The sequence below is a fragment of the Balearica regulorum genome, chromosome 2 (genome assembly GCF_011004875.1).
Source record: "Balearica regulorum gibbericeps isolate bBalReg1 chromosome 2, bBalReg1.pri, whole genome shotgun sequence".
In the NCBI taxonomy this organism is placed as follows: domain Eukaryota; kingdom Metazoa; phylum Chordata; class Aves; order Gruiformes; family Gruidae; genus Balearica; species Balearica regulorum.
The window spans coordinates 48,100,214-48,118,361 of NC_046185.1; the positions used below are offsets into that span (position 1 = coordinate 48,100,214).

At 37.0% G+C, this 18,148-nt stretch overlaps 1 protein-coding gene across 4 annotated transcripts in view; it reads left to right on the forward strand.

Annotated features, from left to right (window-relative positions):
* Positions 1-18,148, forward strand: part of TRAPPC8 (trafficking protein particle complex subunit 8) — a 54,783-nt gene that overhangs the window by 14,651 nt on the left and 21,984 nt on the right. For all 4 annotated transcript variants that reach the window (XM_075744180.1, XM_075744179.1, XM_075744181.1 and 1 more), the window contains 14 exons: positions 100-253; positions 1,308-1,395; positions 2,587-2,834; positions 4,374-4,489; positions 5,744-5,894; positions 7,192-7,292; positions 8,750-8,855; positions 10,449-10,580; positions 12,713-12,937; positions 13,992-14,100; positions 14,837-15,031; positions 15,225-15,355; positions 16,398-16,475; positions 17,181-17,307. In XM_075744180.1, coding sequence (XP_075600295.1) covers positions 100-253; positions 1,308-1,395; positions 2,587-2,834; positions 4,374-4,489; positions 5,744-5,894; positions 7,192-7,292; positions 8,750-8,855; positions 10,449-10,580; positions 12,713-12,937; positions 13,992-14,100; positions 14,837-15,031; positions 15,225-15,355; positions 16,398-16,475; positions 17,181-17,307 — 1,961 coding nt within the window. The remainder of the gene's footprint in view (positions 1-99; positions 254-1,307; positions 1,396-2,586; positions 2,835-4,373; positions 4,490-5,743; positions 5,895-7,191; positions 7,293-8,749; positions 8,856-10,448; positions 10,581-12,712; positions 12,938-13,991; positions 14,101-14,836; positions 15,032-15,224; positions 15,356-16,397; positions 16,476-17,180; positions 17,308-18,148) is intronic.

Here is an 18,148-nt window from a genome sequence, read left to right on the forward strand (position 1 = left end):
TCCCTATGGATAATAGTCTAAAATAGCTTGTTGCAGTACACACTGAGAATAGAATTGGTTTGATATCAAGACAGGGTAAATATTGTTTTATTTTTTCAGAGCTGACTCCATTTATGAAGAGATGAAGCAGAGGTATGGAACTCAGGGTTGCTATTTGCTGAAAATAAATTCTCGAGTGTCTAATAGAGGAACTGATGAACAGATACCAGATCCTTGGAGTCAGTACCTTCAGAAAAACACTATCCAGAACCAGGTATTGTAGTATACAAAAAGCATTTTATAAGGTACATGTGAAAGACCACTTTAGTTGTGTTAAATTTTGCCTTAGTATTATAGCTATGACTTTTTGTGAGGGCATAAGATGAGTCCTCTCTAAGAATGTCCTCTGTGCTACTTAAATTGACAGTAAGGAGCACTGAAATACTAGACTGGCTGAAATAGACAGACAGGAGCACTGAAATGATAGACTTGTGCTTTATGCGCTGACAAGAGCAAGTAACCTCAGAAGTGTCCTATTTATAGTAACTTTCTACTTTCATTTTGGTTAATTTTCTTTGCTGTTAAAATTTGAGGGTTGTCCAGGTCTTATGTACTTCACTACCAGTGTGGGAGTGTTTTGCGGGGGTACGTGTGGTTTTTCTGCAGTCCAGTCTGGTTTGTCATATGCTAGGATGGCAAATGATAGTGTGTTTTAGCTCAGGCTCTTGACTTCAGTTTGCCATAAATGTCTGTATTTTTGGCTTCAGGACCAAAAATACTCCTCCTTGAGTTTGCTTTTGACTGACTGGCAGCTTTAACTGCACCTGATTAAAAGGTTTGTTTGTTCTTTACCAAATCTAACTGGCACTGGGAAGTCAAAACATCTCATACTCTGTAAGCTAAGAGGACCAGTAAGTAATATTCCACCATAAACTAGTTAAATCTTTTTCTTTTTTTCTGTCCCATGTCAACTGTACAACGTAATTTTTTTTTTGTATGAGCTTGTTCAGGAATTGCTTTAGGGAGCATATTTTCACTGCTGTAGGCATTGCTGTTTAAGAGGTTGGAGTTGCTTGCTTTAGTTGACAGTGAAGCTATTTGAGCAAGCCAGAAGACACTTGTTTCATTTGGTGAATATTACTTTCATCTTTACAATAGGACAGGTTCTGAAAGCCTCACAAACTACTTAAGAAATGAATATATACAAACAAGCATGCTTTCTTAATAATTCAGTTAACTTACTAAAGTTAACAACGACTGTTGACTTGTGTGTGTGTGTGCTCTAGTGTTGTTAAAATTGTTACTTCTTGTTTTTTTAATTCTGGCAGGATTGCTATGAAGATGGTCCTTATGCTGTCATTTCAAACAAGAATACTGATCACTTGATATCAGATGGCTTAGACAGTGAAATTAAAGGTATTTTTATAACTTCCATTACAACATTAATGTGATAACACTTATACAGCTGTCTCATGTCTTGGACAGTAATCATTTGAGTAATTTGTTAGGGAATTCAATGTAATAATTTTCTAAATGCTCAAAGATAATGTAACCTGGTGCTGAATACTGGATTGGTGGTAATTGGTTGATGGATCTTTAATGATACGATTATTGATTTATACATTGGATTGATTTTACATAAGATTAAATGGTTAATTTTCATCATAATGAAAGTTCTGGTTAGTGTGCTCTGATGTAGCTTGGAAGCTGAGGTTGTTTTTTTCTTTTGTCCTTCTTCTTGGTTTTAAATCTGGAAATGACAGGTAGTGACTCAATCCAGATCCTTCATACCTGACTTGAAAGCCACGGGAAGACCTAATGTACGTAGGAGAGCCTACAGTTGTGTGAAAAAAGTGGCTTTCTAGGGCCTTGCAGCCTGCATGTAGTCTGCAAGTTACTGTTTGAATTTTACATACGCAGCTTTACGTTTCACAAGTAAGATCCATTAAGGATTTGCTTCTACAGCTCAGCTTTGTTCAGTGCTGTAGCACATAAAGCAAGCTGATTTTCTTATAGAGAAGGAAAATAATAAATAAGAGAAGTATTTAAATCTTAGAGTGAAATGGTGTCTTGGTCTAGTTTGGATAGGTAGATGCAGTAGTGCTTAGCAGCCCTTCTCACTGAACTAAGAGGATGTTGTTTTAAGATTGCTCCAAAGCGCATGGAAAATGAGGTTGTCTCTTTTTTTAACCTTAAAACAGAAAAGGGTGAATGGATCCAATGGAGCCATTGGAGTAATTGCTGTGTTTCCAACTTTTCATGAGTATTTGACTTTGACTTTAATGTTTTCATAGTTTTTCCTTCAATGTTGTTGATACTAGTCAGCTTACTTGGGGGTTCCTTGCACTGTAGTTGAGAACCAAAACTGTACATACTTAGCCATGTTCCTGAGATTTCCTGAGCTTTTTGAAGACTTTCAGGAATGATAGAATACTCAGGTGGCGCTCTGCTGCTGTCAGAATAGTTCTGTAGTGCAGAATAGTTGGTGAATAGCTTTGCTCATGAGTTCTGAGTAAGGAAAACTTTATGAAGTTTTTATAAACATGACATTTAAAACCCAACATGTTTAAATAACTTACTGGGGTTTTTGTTCTAATCTTTCAATAGATGGCCTGTCAAATAACTTTAAGACTCACCCCCTTCAGCTGGATCATCCCAGTGGCAGTTTGGATAGCACTGATTACATAAAGGCTACTGCATCATTGCAAGACTCGAAGAAATCAAATTCTGGAACACCTCATGGTGCTTGTTTAACGCTCACAGATCATGATCGAATTAGACAGTTCATACAGGAATTCACATTTAGGGGACTTTTGCCACATATAGAGAAGACGATTCGGCAGCTTAATGATCAGGTCAGTTTACTTTTTAAACACACTTTGTGTTGTAATAGGAAAAAACAGTGGGGTATAAATCCAGTTATCCAGAAATCTATTTTGAAATTATTCCTTCCTTTTGCATCTAATGATTCAGTGATCTTATTGAAAACTGTAAGTAAATTAAGAGAAATAGCTGCAGTTATAGTTTTTGCTCAATTTGTCTCTTAAACAAAAAACCCCCAGAGCTTCAGTGCAAGGTGGCTTCTTGGTGAAAGCCTGTCTGAACTGTTATCAGGGATATCTGTCCTTGCTCCTACAGTCTTAATATTCTATGCTTTTGGACAATTCTGGCATGGGGAACAAAATGTACTTTTTGTGTTTCAACATTGGAATGCACAAGTAAAGTTAAACGTATTTTCATCAGTAATTGTCTGCAAAAGAGCTGTATACTTCAATTGCTACCTCTTGGCAGGGGGGAGACATGGACACCCTAAATCATGCTGTTTTGATCTCAGCAGTTTTTGCAACTAAGTATTTGTCTCTCAAACTAGGATTTTTTGGAAGTGTGATAGTTTATATGATGCCCATGTTAACTTTAATGTATGTTCTTAACTTATTTCCATCACAGTAAGGTCCTTTCTTTGTTTCACTTTTATATGGTCTTAAACAGCTGAAGAGATGGATGGACTCTAGTACAATCAAATTACTGTATTTAGCAATAGACTTGGACCCAAATATCGGTCTGTAATCTGATCTCTGAATTTTGATTGAATTGTCCATTCAGGTTATAGTTTTAAGTAGGAGGGGCTGTGATACTAAGTATGGTATGCTGTAAGGAACGCTCTCTCCCTGAATTGACTTTTGGGAGTTTGTATATGCTGACCATGTTTATATTTGGAAAGTTTTATGAAGAAACATAAAAAAAAGTGTGTGCATACATAAAGTGTAGCAAATAGCTTTACCATTCAGAATGTAGTAAGACATTCCTAGTAGTGGTAAGAAAAGCATGATGATATGGTTTAAAAATGATATTTAGGGATGTAATTTGTCTTAAATCTTGGGAATTGTAATTCCCTGTGGAAGTTTCCTCATTAGCGGAAGTTATCTAAAAGAATAAAGTTGTGTAACCTTGCTTGCAGGTATGACTATATCCTTGAAATCGAAATTGATATTTGCCGTGTGGTGATGCTTTATGTTGGTGGTGATGGAGAGAGTATTCTCTCTTGAAGTATGTACTTAATCTAGATTTTAGGTTGGACTAATACCAGAAATTCGATATTCTGTTAGATTTCAAACAGATACATCAAATGTTTCAGTTCTTAGGATTGAGATGTCCGTAGCCTACAGCAACAATAGTGAACCTCAGCTGTCTGAAGTAGAATAAATATATGAATTGCAACTTCTATCTCAGTGTCAGTGACTCCTTCTAAAGGAGTATGCTTTTGGTTATTTTATTGTTTTTATTCTGGTTTTATAGTAAAAAAGAATTTAGGAAGCCTTAATGAAGCTTGGATTTTTATATTAGTTTAATATATCTTTTGCAATGCAGTGCTCTAATTCAGTGTCTTTTTTCAGTTAATATCCAGGAAAGGCTTGAGTCGATCACTGTTTTCCGCTACTAAAAAGTGGTTTAGTGGCAGCAAGGTTCCAGAGAAAAGTATAAATGAACTGAAGAATACTTCTGGTTTGCTGTAAGTTATTTCAGTCCTTACCTTTAAAACTAAACTGAAAATGTACCCCCCCTTTTTTGTTTGTTTGGGAGGTGGGGAGGGAAAGCCTGTGTTTATTTGATGGTGTTCTGCAAAATGAACTAGATCAGCAATATGGTAAAATACTTTAATTGGATAAATCATGAGAAGTACTGTGCCTAAATGTGTACAATAAAGGAGTAGCAGAACTTAGAAAAAGGGGATAAACTGTTTACAGAGCTATCTTCCTGCTTTATTTACAGTGAAGCTTTCTAAGTTACAAAGAATGTACATTTTTAAGAGGAGTAGTAATTAAAAAAAAAAAAAGCTATGGTCTGCTGCAAGGGATTATTTAAATTTTTTTTTAATTAGTGCAAGGTGCAAAAACTATGAAATTCCCTTGTATTTTACACTAAACCTGGGATTTGAATTTTACCAGAATATTCATTCTGTATGCTTTGTAATTTCCCCTCTATGAATGAAGATATATAATCATGAAAAGCACTCTCTTCAACTGTCTTATCTTAACCACAGAAATCTAAATAGTTCTTGGACATTACCTAGCCAAAGTTAATCTCCCTGACACTTACATACAGCTTTAAATTTGTATGTTGTGTCTTTAACAACATTTTGATTATGAATACAATGTCAGTTTTCTGTGTTGAACTCGAAAGTATGATTTGCTTCCTGCAGAATTTGACTAAAAGTGTCTGTGGAATGTATTTCATCTTTAGTGAAGTGATTCATATATATTTGACTAATTAAAAGTTAGACTGATGCTTGCAGGGGACAGGAACTTGCCCAGTATTTTGGCATAAGGCATAGGTTTTTGGTGGATTTTTTTCTTTCAAGAGAAATGTGGAGAAATAACTACAGCTAGGGAAAACGGTCCACGTCTTATTTTTTTCTTTTCATACAGCTCTGTTTAGCTCTGACAGTTAATCGTACTGAGCAGTTTCAGTGATAGCTGTGTACTTTTTTCAGTATTTTTTAGCTAAGAGGAATGCTTGCTTTGTATCTTAGTTAGTGGAACAGTGAATCTTATTAATCAGAAAGTAGGGTGTGAAACCAAGTTACCTGTGGCAGAAAGGAAGCAGCTTCACTTTTCCTAGCTGTTTTTTGGGTAAGGCTGAAGCAGTGCAGTTTTTGTTCCTACTTTGTGAATAGAAATTAAGATGAGAGGGGAAGACTTTATAGAGCATGTCTTGCTCTATTTATTAAAATTATGACTTTGAATTTAAATATTTGTATTTATAGGTATCCACCAGAAGCACCAGAGCTTCAAATCCGGAAAATGGCAGACTTGTGCTTTTTGGTGCAACACTATGAACTTGCATATAGCTGTTACCATACAGCAAAGAAAGACTTCTTAAATGATCAGGCAATGCTTTATGCAGCTGGAGCACTGGTTGGTACTTCATATAACATAAACATTCTGTGAACTTTTCCTAATAATCTCTAATACTTGTCTGAAAGTAACAAAATGCAATCTCTTCCCTCCACCTCCAAATTTATAAGGGTCTTGCCAAATTTGCTGCATATCTTTAGCAAATCCTAAAATGTTCTCAGATCTATTGGCTGCTATTTTATGAAGGGAATAAGGCATGAATAAAAATAGAGTTAATTCTTAAAGTGTGAAATATGGAAAGGGGAATACCTAGAGTGCAACCTCTAGCAAAACGGGTCTTTAAACTTGTAGTCTGACAACTCACAGATGTGAAATAATTTTATAGTATGTCTTTTAGACTTTGGCAAAATACTTACTTGCCAGGAAGGCAAGACTGTGTCACTATGAATATGGTATTGTACCATTTTTTTAAAGACTTTTGAGGGATATAGTTTGAGTATTTCACTGTTGAACTTCACTGTAAACACATACTCATTATTAATTTCTCTTGAGAATGAAGATATATGTGACTGAAATGATTTTCCAATAATGTAAATGGAAACACTGGGGAGAAATGAGCTGTGTTTTATAGACTTAAGTTTGGTTAATCAAATTTGAAATTTTACTTCGTAGAGCTATGGAAGCATTCTTGTACACTGTCCCATTTTGATGTAAAACCTTTACATAAATGTGTATTTTTGCAGCACAGACAGTTGTTCTGCATTTGGATAATCTGAAAAGCTATCTTAATTTCTTAATGAACAGCTTGTAGAGATCTTAAGTATGAATCTTTGCCATGTATGAGTCTTAATCTTTACTTACTGCAGAAAAATTTTGCTATTCTATCTTCACCCCATAAGGAAAGAAGTAAAACTTTGGAGTGCATGTTTAGTAGAGTTTCCTTGGAAGCTGAGAATGTAACTTCATTTAAGCAAAACTCAGAAAATAGTCTTCATCTTAAAACAGATGGTAGTGCTACTTTATCAGAAAGATTGTTCCTGCAATAGGAAACTTATCTCGTGGACTTGTAAAGCAGTACTGAATCAATGCTTCTGGATGGTGTTGGGGGTACCGTCAACTGAAAACGCTTCTGTGAGTGTGTATAACTCTCTTGCTGCTGCCTGGTTAATTACAAGCAGAGCCATAAATAGGCTATAGTATTCTCTTCTCAGTTACAGTGTGTTGGGTACACTTTTGTGTGCTGATTAGATGAAGAGATCTTGAACTAGCAGCTGTTAAAATGCGTTCATCAGCATTTTGAGGTTTATAGCTTGTTGAAAAAAAACCCTACAGTGACAGTACTGAATTTCTCTTATAGGAAATGGCAGCAGTATCAGCTTTTCTTCAGCCTGGAGCTCCTAGACCGTATCCTGCTCATTATATGGAAACAGCAATTCAGACCTATCGAGATATCTGCAAGTATGTTTACTTTCGTACTGATCCAATGAAAGCTGAAAGACTTGGTAGCTTAGCTTTCTTCCCCTGCACAGTGTTAGTACCAGATGACTAAAAGATCACAGAATGATGGTAACTTTTTAAAGAGTAAGATATGTTAGTTTATTTAGGATAACATGGAAGGGGATCTATGCCATTCTTAACAGAGCACTTATTAAACTTGTGTATTGGATTTACCTGGTAAGATTTTGGTAGTGGGGTGGCCGCAGGAATGGCTTCTGTGAGAAGACAGCAGGAGCTGCCCCCACTTGGAACAGAGCCTGTTTTCACCCAGCTCCAAAATGGACCTGCTGCTGCCCAAAGCTGAGCCCGTCAGCAATGATGGTGGTGCCTCTGTGATAACATACTTAAAGAGGAGTGAGAAAATGAAATAACTTGGCAGACACCAAAGTCAGTGAGGAAGGAGGTGGAGGAGGTGCTTCCCTGCAGCCCGTGGAGAAGACCATGGTGAAGCAGGTTGTCCCCTTGTGGCCCTTGGGAGGACCACAGTGGAGCAGGGATCCACACAGCAGCCCATGGAGGACCCAAGGCCAGAGCAGATGAATGTGTCCTGAAGGAAGCTGCAGCCTGTAGAGAGCTTACACCAGAGTAGGGTCCTGGCAGGAGCTGTGGGGAACCCACACTGGAACAGTCTGTTCCTGAAGGACTGTTCCCCATGGAAAGGAGCAGTTTGTGAAGAACTGTATCTGTGGGAGGGCCCCCACACTGGAGCAGGGGAAGAGTGTGAGGAGGAAGGAGTGGCAGAGATGAAATATTATCAACGGACTGCAGCTCTTTCCCTGTCCCCCTGTCCTGCTTGTGGGGAGGAGGAGATAAAAGAATTGGGAGTGAATTTGAGCCTGAGGAAGGAGGAGGAGTTGGGGGAAGGTGTTTTGGTTTTGTTTTTATTTATCACTGTCCTATTCCGTTATTAATTGGCAATAAATTAATCTTCCCCAAACCAAGTCTGTTTTGCCCATGACTGTAACTGGTGAGTGATTTCCCTGTCCCTGTCTCAGCACATGAGCTTTTTAACCCAGTTTTCTCCTCGTCTTGCTGAGGGGGTGTGTGATAGAGCAGCTTGGTGGGCACCTGGTACTCACCAAGGGCAACCCAGCACAACTTGTTTCTGACTGTGGGACTTCTTGTTTATCAGATCATTTAGTTGGTTGGATCATTTTAGTTGGTATTTTTATAAATACAATACTGTCCTCAAAAATCCTCTCTAGCTTTGACTCTTCAAAAGCTGGTGTTATAGTAGGATAAGACACTTAATGTGTCAATCTGTATGTGGTTGTTTTGCAGGGGATGAACTTTCATATATTTTACTTTTAAGAAGGATAAACAACAAAACATCAGTCTGTGATGTGGAGAAAATTTGTCAGATTTGGGGTGAAAAGTTTTCCATGGTGTATTTTTATAAATATTTTTTTTTGCTTTAGGAACATGGTTCTGGCTGAACGCTGTGTGCTGCTTAGCGCTGAAATCTTAAAGAGTCAAAGCAAGTATTCAGAGGCGGCTGCTCTTCTGATTCGTTTAACCAGTGAGGTAAAAAATTTAGTAGCCTTTTTCCACTCTTGCCCTCACTCCTTTTGTTTACTTACCCAAGCACTTCTAGGTTACATTCTAATTCTTGTCCTATGATATTTGCAAGGCAAAGGTAGCAAATGAGCCTGTACAGAGCATCAGGTGAAGAAAACTGTTTACACTGCAAGTGAAGAAATTAGTACTGTTATTCTTTTTCTGTCAAGTGCCTTGCTTGACTTCTTTAAATGTGCTAAATGTGCATTTATCATATTTGGCTTTATAACTAATTTCCTTTGACATCTGCTTAGCTCTTGTATGACATACTTTCAGTTTAAAACTCATGGGTTAAAAGTATTAATGTGGCTTGCCAGACCCATAATGGATACTATCCCACGTATAAGAAGAATTTAAAACTTACAAATTTAAGTTCTGTATAGTTTAAGTAACTAAGGCATTACTGTAGCTCATTAGAATCTTACTGTTTAAGTGAAAGCTAGTGTGAACACTTCTGTAATATTAAGTGGTGGAAATTAAGCATGGAATTAGCTTTTAATAGCCCAGAAAATGTTGGTCGTGAAAGGAATGAAACAAATGTAATACCAGTAATTGTATAGCATCTTCTATGTAGCTTGGAGGAAAGTCTAACCAGCAGTTAGTTCTGGCTTTGTGGCCAACTGCACCAAATGTGACACTTCTGAGAATTTCTGGGACAGATTAAGTGTGGAATAAATTTGCCTAGTTCTATAAGCTGCTCTCTCAAGTGTCTTTGTAGCTACATTCTTGCCCTTTCACCTTAAGCTTACTACCAAAATTTATGTGAGCAGTATAAGTTACTTAAGCAAGGAATTTAAATACTATTGGCTCTGCACAATCATTTTACGACTTAAATGTGTAGGTAGTATGCTTGTGGTATGATTTGGCAGTTACAAGGAAAAATCTTCATAGGATACTATATAGGTGTCTTGGAGTGTATTTGTAGTCCAGATGCATACTTAGACATCGCTGATAGCATGGAGTTCAATTGTGATGAAGTCAAGTAGATTCTGTTCTGATTGGTTAAAGTAATAGAGCTGTGTCTTGACATGGGAAGAGAAGGGGGTAATAATAAGAAACTATACATTATTACAAAATCATCCTGATTCTTGTGATATAAATTCACGAAGTTCTACTTCTCCCTCTATTTTTCTTCTATCCTGTTAATGCTCTTATTTTGTTATTTCTAGCCTTAATATCTGAAGAGGGAGGGAGGGGAAAAGGTAGCAGAGTGTTTCAGAGGTAATGTTAAGTGTTAGAAACTGTAGCTTGAGTAACTGAGAAAGCAGGAAATATTTCTTTTGTCACTCATACTGAAACAGGTTGATACATAAATCTCTCCACTGGAAAAAATACCAGTGTGTTTGATATTGAACACTGTACATACAACAAAGTGAAAAACACTTTGTCTTATTTTCTTTTATATGTGCACACATACATATAATGTTTGTATATAAAAGAATCTTCAACTTCACAGCACTGTTACAGCTTACTGTCCCTGTTAGCATTAAAACAAGGCCACTGTTATCTTTATGTTTGTAGTCAACTTGGAGGCTAATTCTCTTTTTTACTTTTAAATAGGATTCAGATCTTCGCAGTGCACTTCTGTTGGAGCAGGCAGCCCATTGCTTTATAAACATGAAAAGTCCCATGGTTAGAAAGTTTGCATTTCATATGATATTGGCTGGCCATAGGTTTAGTAAAGCAGGCCAGGTAAGTATTATCTTTCTGCATGGAAAATATGCCTGGTATTTGATACTTACTCTGAAAAACATGTTCAATGTGTCGTTAGTCTGGAAAAAGATGCTTGGCTTCTGACACTTTTGTGTTAGAAGTATTCAGCACTGTGTTCTTCTGAAAATGACTTCTGCATTGATCAGCATAGTCTTTTACTTCTGTATTTGAAGTAATGCTGAAGATCACTGACACAAAACTTAAGTGTGTGTTTTCATATCTGGGTCTCAGTTTTATATGCAGTGAAATACAAGGATTTTTATTTGGGTAAAGGAATATTTTTACTCTTGAGATAAGAGTGAGTTGCAGGAGTTAGGGATTTGTTGAACTCTTAATTTATTAGAATAGCAGCAAAATTTAGATACCTGTTTTTCCTGGTGCCTTAACCACGTGCTTTTTAGTGGAGCTGCAGGTGTATGAACAGTTACTGCAAGACAAACTAAAGCATGTCTTTATGGTTCCTTAGACTTAAGAGGCAATTAAACCAATACAAATCAGATTGGTTTTACTTCCATTCACATTCCTGTGCAGGCAGCTCTAACTGGTAAATAAACTCAAAGTTTGTTGGACATGACTTGTGTACTTTATTTCTGCCTTGGTTGTGGGATAGACTCTATAGTTAGCTTGTGTGTGATTCCTGCTGACATCACTTATGGGGCTGTCCCTGAATACAGTCAGTTTCAGTTTACTGATAAGCTGCAAACCTGTGACAGAAATAAATTCGTGTTGCAAATCAATAATACAAGAAAACCCAGGCATCAGACTCTGTTTGAAACAAAGTCCTGTAGTCTTGGAGGGATGGTGTTCTCCCACTCCACCCAATCTTGTTTTCATCATCCTGGTGAGGACCAACGAAAGTATTGGTTTACTCTTGACTTCTGTGTTTAAAATTACAGATGGGAAGGATAGTAGGAGTATTCACCCCCTCCTTGGTTTTCTTCATGCAGTAGTTTCCCTGTCTATTGTTATGACAATAGAGTACTGACAAGGAGCTATTGGTCAGAGGATTTTTATTTATTCTTTTATATCTCACTCCTTTGTCTGGTAAAGTGCATGCATTTTTTAAAGCTTTGACTTTGCCTTCATGTAACAGCTCTCTTGTTTGTGTCTAATTCTTGTAGGCATTCTGGTTTCCAAGGAATGCTTTTTCAGTGTAGAGCAAATGTAGGTTTTTGGGGTCTTTTTCATATCCTTAGTGGCACCAAAATATTAAATGCTACTAAACAGAAGTCTGCCAGGCTGCTCAGCTGCATACTTTAATACCCTATTTTAAAGTGTCAGTTTATTTTAACATCAGTTATCTGCTGATGTTAAAGATTTACTGCTTGTACTCTGCTGTCATTACTATACCAATTTGAACATACTGTCGATTTTTCCTGATACTACTGTATATAAGGGAATGCTGTTCCCTTTCTTTAGCAGCTGAGACTTGCCTGTACAGTGAATGCCTGTGCAGATGTTCAGTACCTAGACTTGGGATTGAATGCCCAGGTCCTGATGTGTGTACAGGAAAGGAACCGTGGCGGTGATTGGGAACACAGCATCTATCTCCCAGTGGCTGATGTGATTGGTAACTTTGTCTTGTATGTACTGAAGGGCTGTCGTGTTGGTTTGCTTGGCGTAGATTTTGTGCCAAGTGTGTCTGCTGAGCAACAATTGACTGGAAGGGTCACACACTGAAAGTTCAGTTGTGAAGTGAAATGAAACGTCTTAAATCTAGCTTATGTCCTGAGGCTTGGCAGTAGAGCTCTGTAGATGTTAGCAGTCAGTCCTAAAGCTATGCAGAACGCCTTTTTTTTTTTTTTTTTTTTAAATAGCCTCCCCATGTTATTTGTTTTTTTAACTTACTCCTTGTTACACTGATGTCTGAAAACATGAACTTAATCTGCAGGCTAGGCTCTGTACTGAGGAACCAACACTTCTGGTTTTAGATTAATGTTGACCAGATGCTATGAGGTAGTTCTGGAAACATGACACTTGGCATAGTGTGGGTGGTGGTAGAAACATCAGTAACTTTTCTGACTTACTGTTTAATCTTCCTAATATTACAATTACAATGAGTGGTTAATGGGATTATTTGAGAAATACTCTTGTTTGTGTTTTTCTTGCAGAAGAAACATGCCTTACGTTGCTACTGTCAAGCCATGCAGGTTTACAAAGGGAAAGGCTGGTCTCTTGCAGAAGACCATATTAACTTCACTATTGGTCGCCAGTCCTTTACGCTTCGTCAACTTGATAATGCTGTGTCTGCCTTCAGGCATATTTTGATCAATGACAGTAAACAACCTCCAGCTCAGCAAGGAGCTTTTTTAAGAGAATATCTTTATGTTTATAAGGTAAATGACTCTCTGTTGTTTTTATTCCTTGAGTAATCAGTAATTTTACTACCAGTAATTTTAAGTCATTAAATGATTTTGTCATACTTGCTTTTTCCATTGTTGTTTTTTTATCTAGTTGATGTGTTCATTTTTTACTCTAGGGTTCAAAAAAACCCAAATATACTGCATCTCATGTGTGTATTAAGTGTGCTTCCACTGATGGGTATTAGTGTGACTCTTCGTATGTGTGTTTATTACAGTAAAATGCACTCTTCCTTTTAGAGGGTCATGCAGCTTGTGATAGTTCAGTTTCTTTTAGAGGAAGTGGATCAGTCTTGTTTTTATCAATTTAGAATGATTTTTGAGGCTTCTGATAAATGTTTAATAAAGACTACATAGCTCTGTCACCTTTTCTGGTACTATAAAGTACTCCCCATCCATGTTGTAGTGAATTTTATTTTTTAATATGGGTTTTTATACATCAAGTGACTTGCAAGTTCGTAAGGGATTCTGGATTGTAGTGTACTGTGTACACTATGGGGTGTTTAGTGCTGATATAACACAACTTGCAGCTGTGTAGCTACTTACTGTCTTTTAAAGCTTGTAAACAAATTTCTGTGGTGTTTCCTAAGTTATGGTAGACCTTAATCGAGACTGGTGTTTCAGTCCACAGCTCAGCTGTGGTGAGAGTCTTGTGTAGTGGTGGTATAGTGACTGTAATTTATCAAATTCTGAGTTAGAGAGTCAAGCTTTGCATCAAATAAAGGTTGTAACAGCCATGCAGCCACAATAGTGATTAGAGTGCTGGATTGAAATCATCATTCTCCTTTTTCCATAAAGATTTCACAAACTTTATACTCTTACTGAAGAAACAAATACTACTTCAGACTATCAAAGCCGAAAAAAATATCAAAACAGTTAATTGAAATGACTCAGTCTTAAAAATGCCATTTGTTCACACATTGAATGCTTATAACTTGGCTTCCTTATCATTCAATCACTGGCAACGTACAGCGTAGACATGCTATATTTGCATAATAGCATGACACTCTGTTTTCCTCCTTTGCTCCAGAACGTCACCCAGCTATCACCTGATGGTCCCTTACCACAGCTTCCTTTACCATATATTAACAGCTCAGCAACCCGTGTTTTCTTTGGGCATGATCGAAGACCAGCAGAAGGTTAGAAAATTTTATGTAAACAGTCCCTTATTTACAGAACCAAAATATATGCAAGAATTGGTGTCATTTTAAAAAAAAATCTATCATGTAAAACTAATGTGACAAGGTAACTTTTAAAATTGTATTTCAAAAGGAAAGCTTAAGCTTAGTACCTAGTCACTAGATGTTTTCAGACTTTCTATGTAAATATGAAATCTGCATACGTGGATGTGCTGACTTCCACTGCTTTTCGTAGCTGAAAAGCTTCAGTGCAAGTCTGTAATGAACTTCATGAAAGGGATTATTAATGCTTTAGCAAATGCTAGATGCTAGTGCCAATACTAGAAATTAGATTACAGTTAACTTTCTCTTAGATGAAATGTTTCAAACATTTTGATTTCTGAATGTAAAGTAAGCTGAGTGGAAATTCTTATAAACCGGGGCTGTACTGTGGGGCTCTAGTCTATCGTAAAGTAAAAATAATCTGTAAACTGGGTATACCTTGTAGCAAGCTAAAATCTTGGAATTCCACTATTTGCAAATAGAAATATACTCAAATAGTCTTCAGTATTGTCTTCCATGTGTGTATTTCAAAATGTCTTGCAGTTAATTGACTTAAATCAATTGTATTAAAAAAAGAGAGTGACTGAGAACTTAACATATCTTAATACTTACCAAATTGCCAGTGCATAATAGCATAATTGCAACTGTTGCATGCCAGTGTTCTCATCTTCTAAGACTGCCTTACTCATACTAGGTGAAAAGCAGGCAGCTACACACGTAAGTCTGGATCAGGAGTATGACTCGGAATCATCGCAGCAGTGGAAGGAACTTGAGGAGCAGGTTGTTTCTGTGATAAATAAAGGAATAATACCTTCAAACTTTCAACCAACACAGTTCTGTTTAAATCGCTACTCGGATAACTCCAGATTTCCACTTGCTGTGATAGAAGGTAAAGTTAAGATTTATATGCTTCAGAAATGAAGTGAGTTAGATAATTTTGTACAATATTTCCTGTGTTATTGTAGATTTAAATCAACATTTTTGTGCAAGTTGTTTGCACAAGACTGCTTTGAGTTAGGTGAACTTTCAGATTGTGGTGGGGATAGCCTGTTGTCATAATTTTTCTTGCACTCTTTTAATAGAACCAATAACTGTAGAAGTGTCCTTCCGAAACCCCCTGAAAGTTCCACTTCTTTTGACTGACCTTTCATTGCTGTGGAAATTTCAACCTAAAGACTTCAATGCAAAGCATGATGGAGAAACAAAAGAGCTGGTAAGGAACACTTCATCCTTTTTCAGCCAAAACCAAACAGCTACAGTTGTGGACTGTATATTAACTTAAGTCTTAAAAATTCTGTAGTATGAAAACAGCTGGCTTAAGTGTAAATTCAAAAAAAGGCAAAAGAGTAGCTACTGAATTTCTTTATGCATTGTTTAGATTTTTCCTACATCTATAGGGCACAAAGCAGCCAAGTTGACAAACATATCGTAAAGCTTAATGCAAAGCAAAATACTTCCAACACTTCATTGTATGTGTAGTACATCTATTTGGAGTCACACTAGCTTTTACCAGCAAAAGTGACTTGCAGTGTCAATTCCTTTTTCTTACTCGACCTACTGGAGCTACTGTACCTAGTGAAATGTGTTTTCTGAAAAACTGTGCTGGTATGACATAGGAGCATCTTGTATCTCTATTACAGGAAAAACAAAACTTATTTTATTAAAAATTAATGTTTTGAATACTTTAACTACTTATTATTGTTTAATTTAACACCTCAACTAATACTGCCAAAACTTCCCTCTGAAGGACTGTTCTTGCATTCATATTTTTAAGGTTTTAATAGGTCCTAATACTAAATAGTACAGTAAATTCCTAAATTTGCTTTCCTGACCAAAAGCATTTGGAACATAGTGATCTCTAAAGGTGCTGTAAGTGTTTGCCAGAGTTAAAACATGGTTTCATATAAATAAGTCTCAAGGATTACCATACACTTTCCCTTCTGTTCTGATCTGAACTGCTACTTTAATGATATAATAAATACTTTGAGTATCAGTGAAATTGATCGGGAATGGTTCCAATTTATAGTGATAAATCTTAAATTTCTCTCAAGTAGATGTTTACTAAGTTCTCTAGCTGCTTCTTTAATTCAGAAAGCCTGAGAAGCTGGGCATACAGCACTACAGCACCTGCTGGTCCTAACTGCAGTTTGAATCTCGTATCCTTTTTTGAACACTTTATGAAGGGTGTGGGAAGTAATATTTATGGCACTTTTCCTGCCTAGGGTAATAGTTTTTGAAAAGCTGTTTCTTTTCAGGGAACGTGTGGTGGTGATGATATGATAGGAACTGAAGCAATAGCAGAATTTTTAATTAATAGTGAGGAAACCAAAGTGGTAAGTACTATACTTTTTTCTAAAACTTGTCTTTTCAGTGTTGAACTTTAGGGTGGAGTTCAGACTTGTATAATCTGAACTTAATGCTAAACATACAGAAGACCTTACTGATATATGAAGTACTGGAACTTCTGAAACTCATCAGTGTCTATAAATATCTGAAGGGAGAATGTGACAAGACCAGCGGCAATGGGCACAAACTGAAACACAGGAGGCTCCATCTGAACATCAGGAAACACTTTTTTTTTTTTTTCCCCACTGGGATGATGACTGAGTGCTGGGCACGGACTGCCCAGAGAGATTGTGGAGTCTCCATCCTTGGAGATACTAAAAGCCATTTGGACATGGTCCTGGGCAGCTGGCTCTAGGTGACCCTGCTTGAGCAGGCAAGTCGGACAAGATGACCTCCAGAGGTCCTTTCTAACTTCAATGATTCTGTCATTCTGCCTGTGCTAAAGTTCATTTATTGTTACAACTTAGGATTCTTTCCTAATGTAATGAGCACCTCTCAGCTGTGGACTGGTTTGGTAAATTCTGTGTGTATGAGATTTTGAATCCAGTAAATGACCTGTAGTTATATGCAGTTACATCTGACATGACTATAAAGTAAATGTAGCTATGAGTGTCTATAGCAGTTGGACATTTAAATGTAATAATGCTTTTTTCTAGTAGCAACAACAACAAAAATTTAACGTATCTCCACAGGCAAGACTAAAGCTCTTTCCCCATCAAACAGGGGAGCTACATATTCTGGGAGTCGTTTATAATCTTGGCACTGTTCAGAGTGCTGTGACATTAGATGGGATAGATCCTTCTATTGGATTACAGACAGGTAAGTGTGTTATTCCCTTAAGTTGTGTGTCTCTGGAAAGGGGAGACATGGTTTCTGCAGAGTAGAACTACATTCTAGTGTTTAATGTTTGACTATTGTGAGGCAAGGCCTTCCTTCAGGTAAGGATGTAGAAACAAGGGAAGCAACTGGAATAGCAAAAGAATGAATTGGCACTTACAGGAATCCCACAAGAAAGGAACTAACCTCTGCCAAGCCCATACTTATTGTTCCTTTTAAATCTGTAGAAATTCTGAAATGACTAAAAAAATCAAAATTTAAATACTCCATCTATGCCATGTTGAATCTGTAACAACTTTCATTGATGATTTTGTCATTCATTGTTCTTCTGGGTCTTTTTGCTTTGTTAGCTTTCACCTTTTGTCTAACGTTGCACTGAAGTTCTTTGCATAGATCCCCAAATTTATATTTGGCTGGTAGAATTTTTTTTTTTTAGCATCTTGACTATTTTCATTCTCTTTCCTTTGTATTAACGTGAGAGTGGTTGATTGCATGTTACTTGATCTGTTTTGTTGAGTAATTCATCTGAAACTGTCTCTCACAGGGAAAATGTAGTTGTTGGAGGAAATGAGGATTAAAGCACATGTTCGAAAGTGTTTAAAAGAAATAATGAAGCTTGGTTAGCTGTCCATGAACTGGAAACCTTCAGAGTAACAAACATTTGGAGAGTGGTTTTTTGAAAGAAAAAAAAAAAGTTTTAGGTGACTTTTCCAGTTTGGCAGAAATTGGGAAAGGAAATAAATATATCACCTTCATGCTCTGCCATGCATGCTGCTACCCCCCTGCTTCCCCCCCCCCCCCCCCCCAAATTGTAGTCAAACTG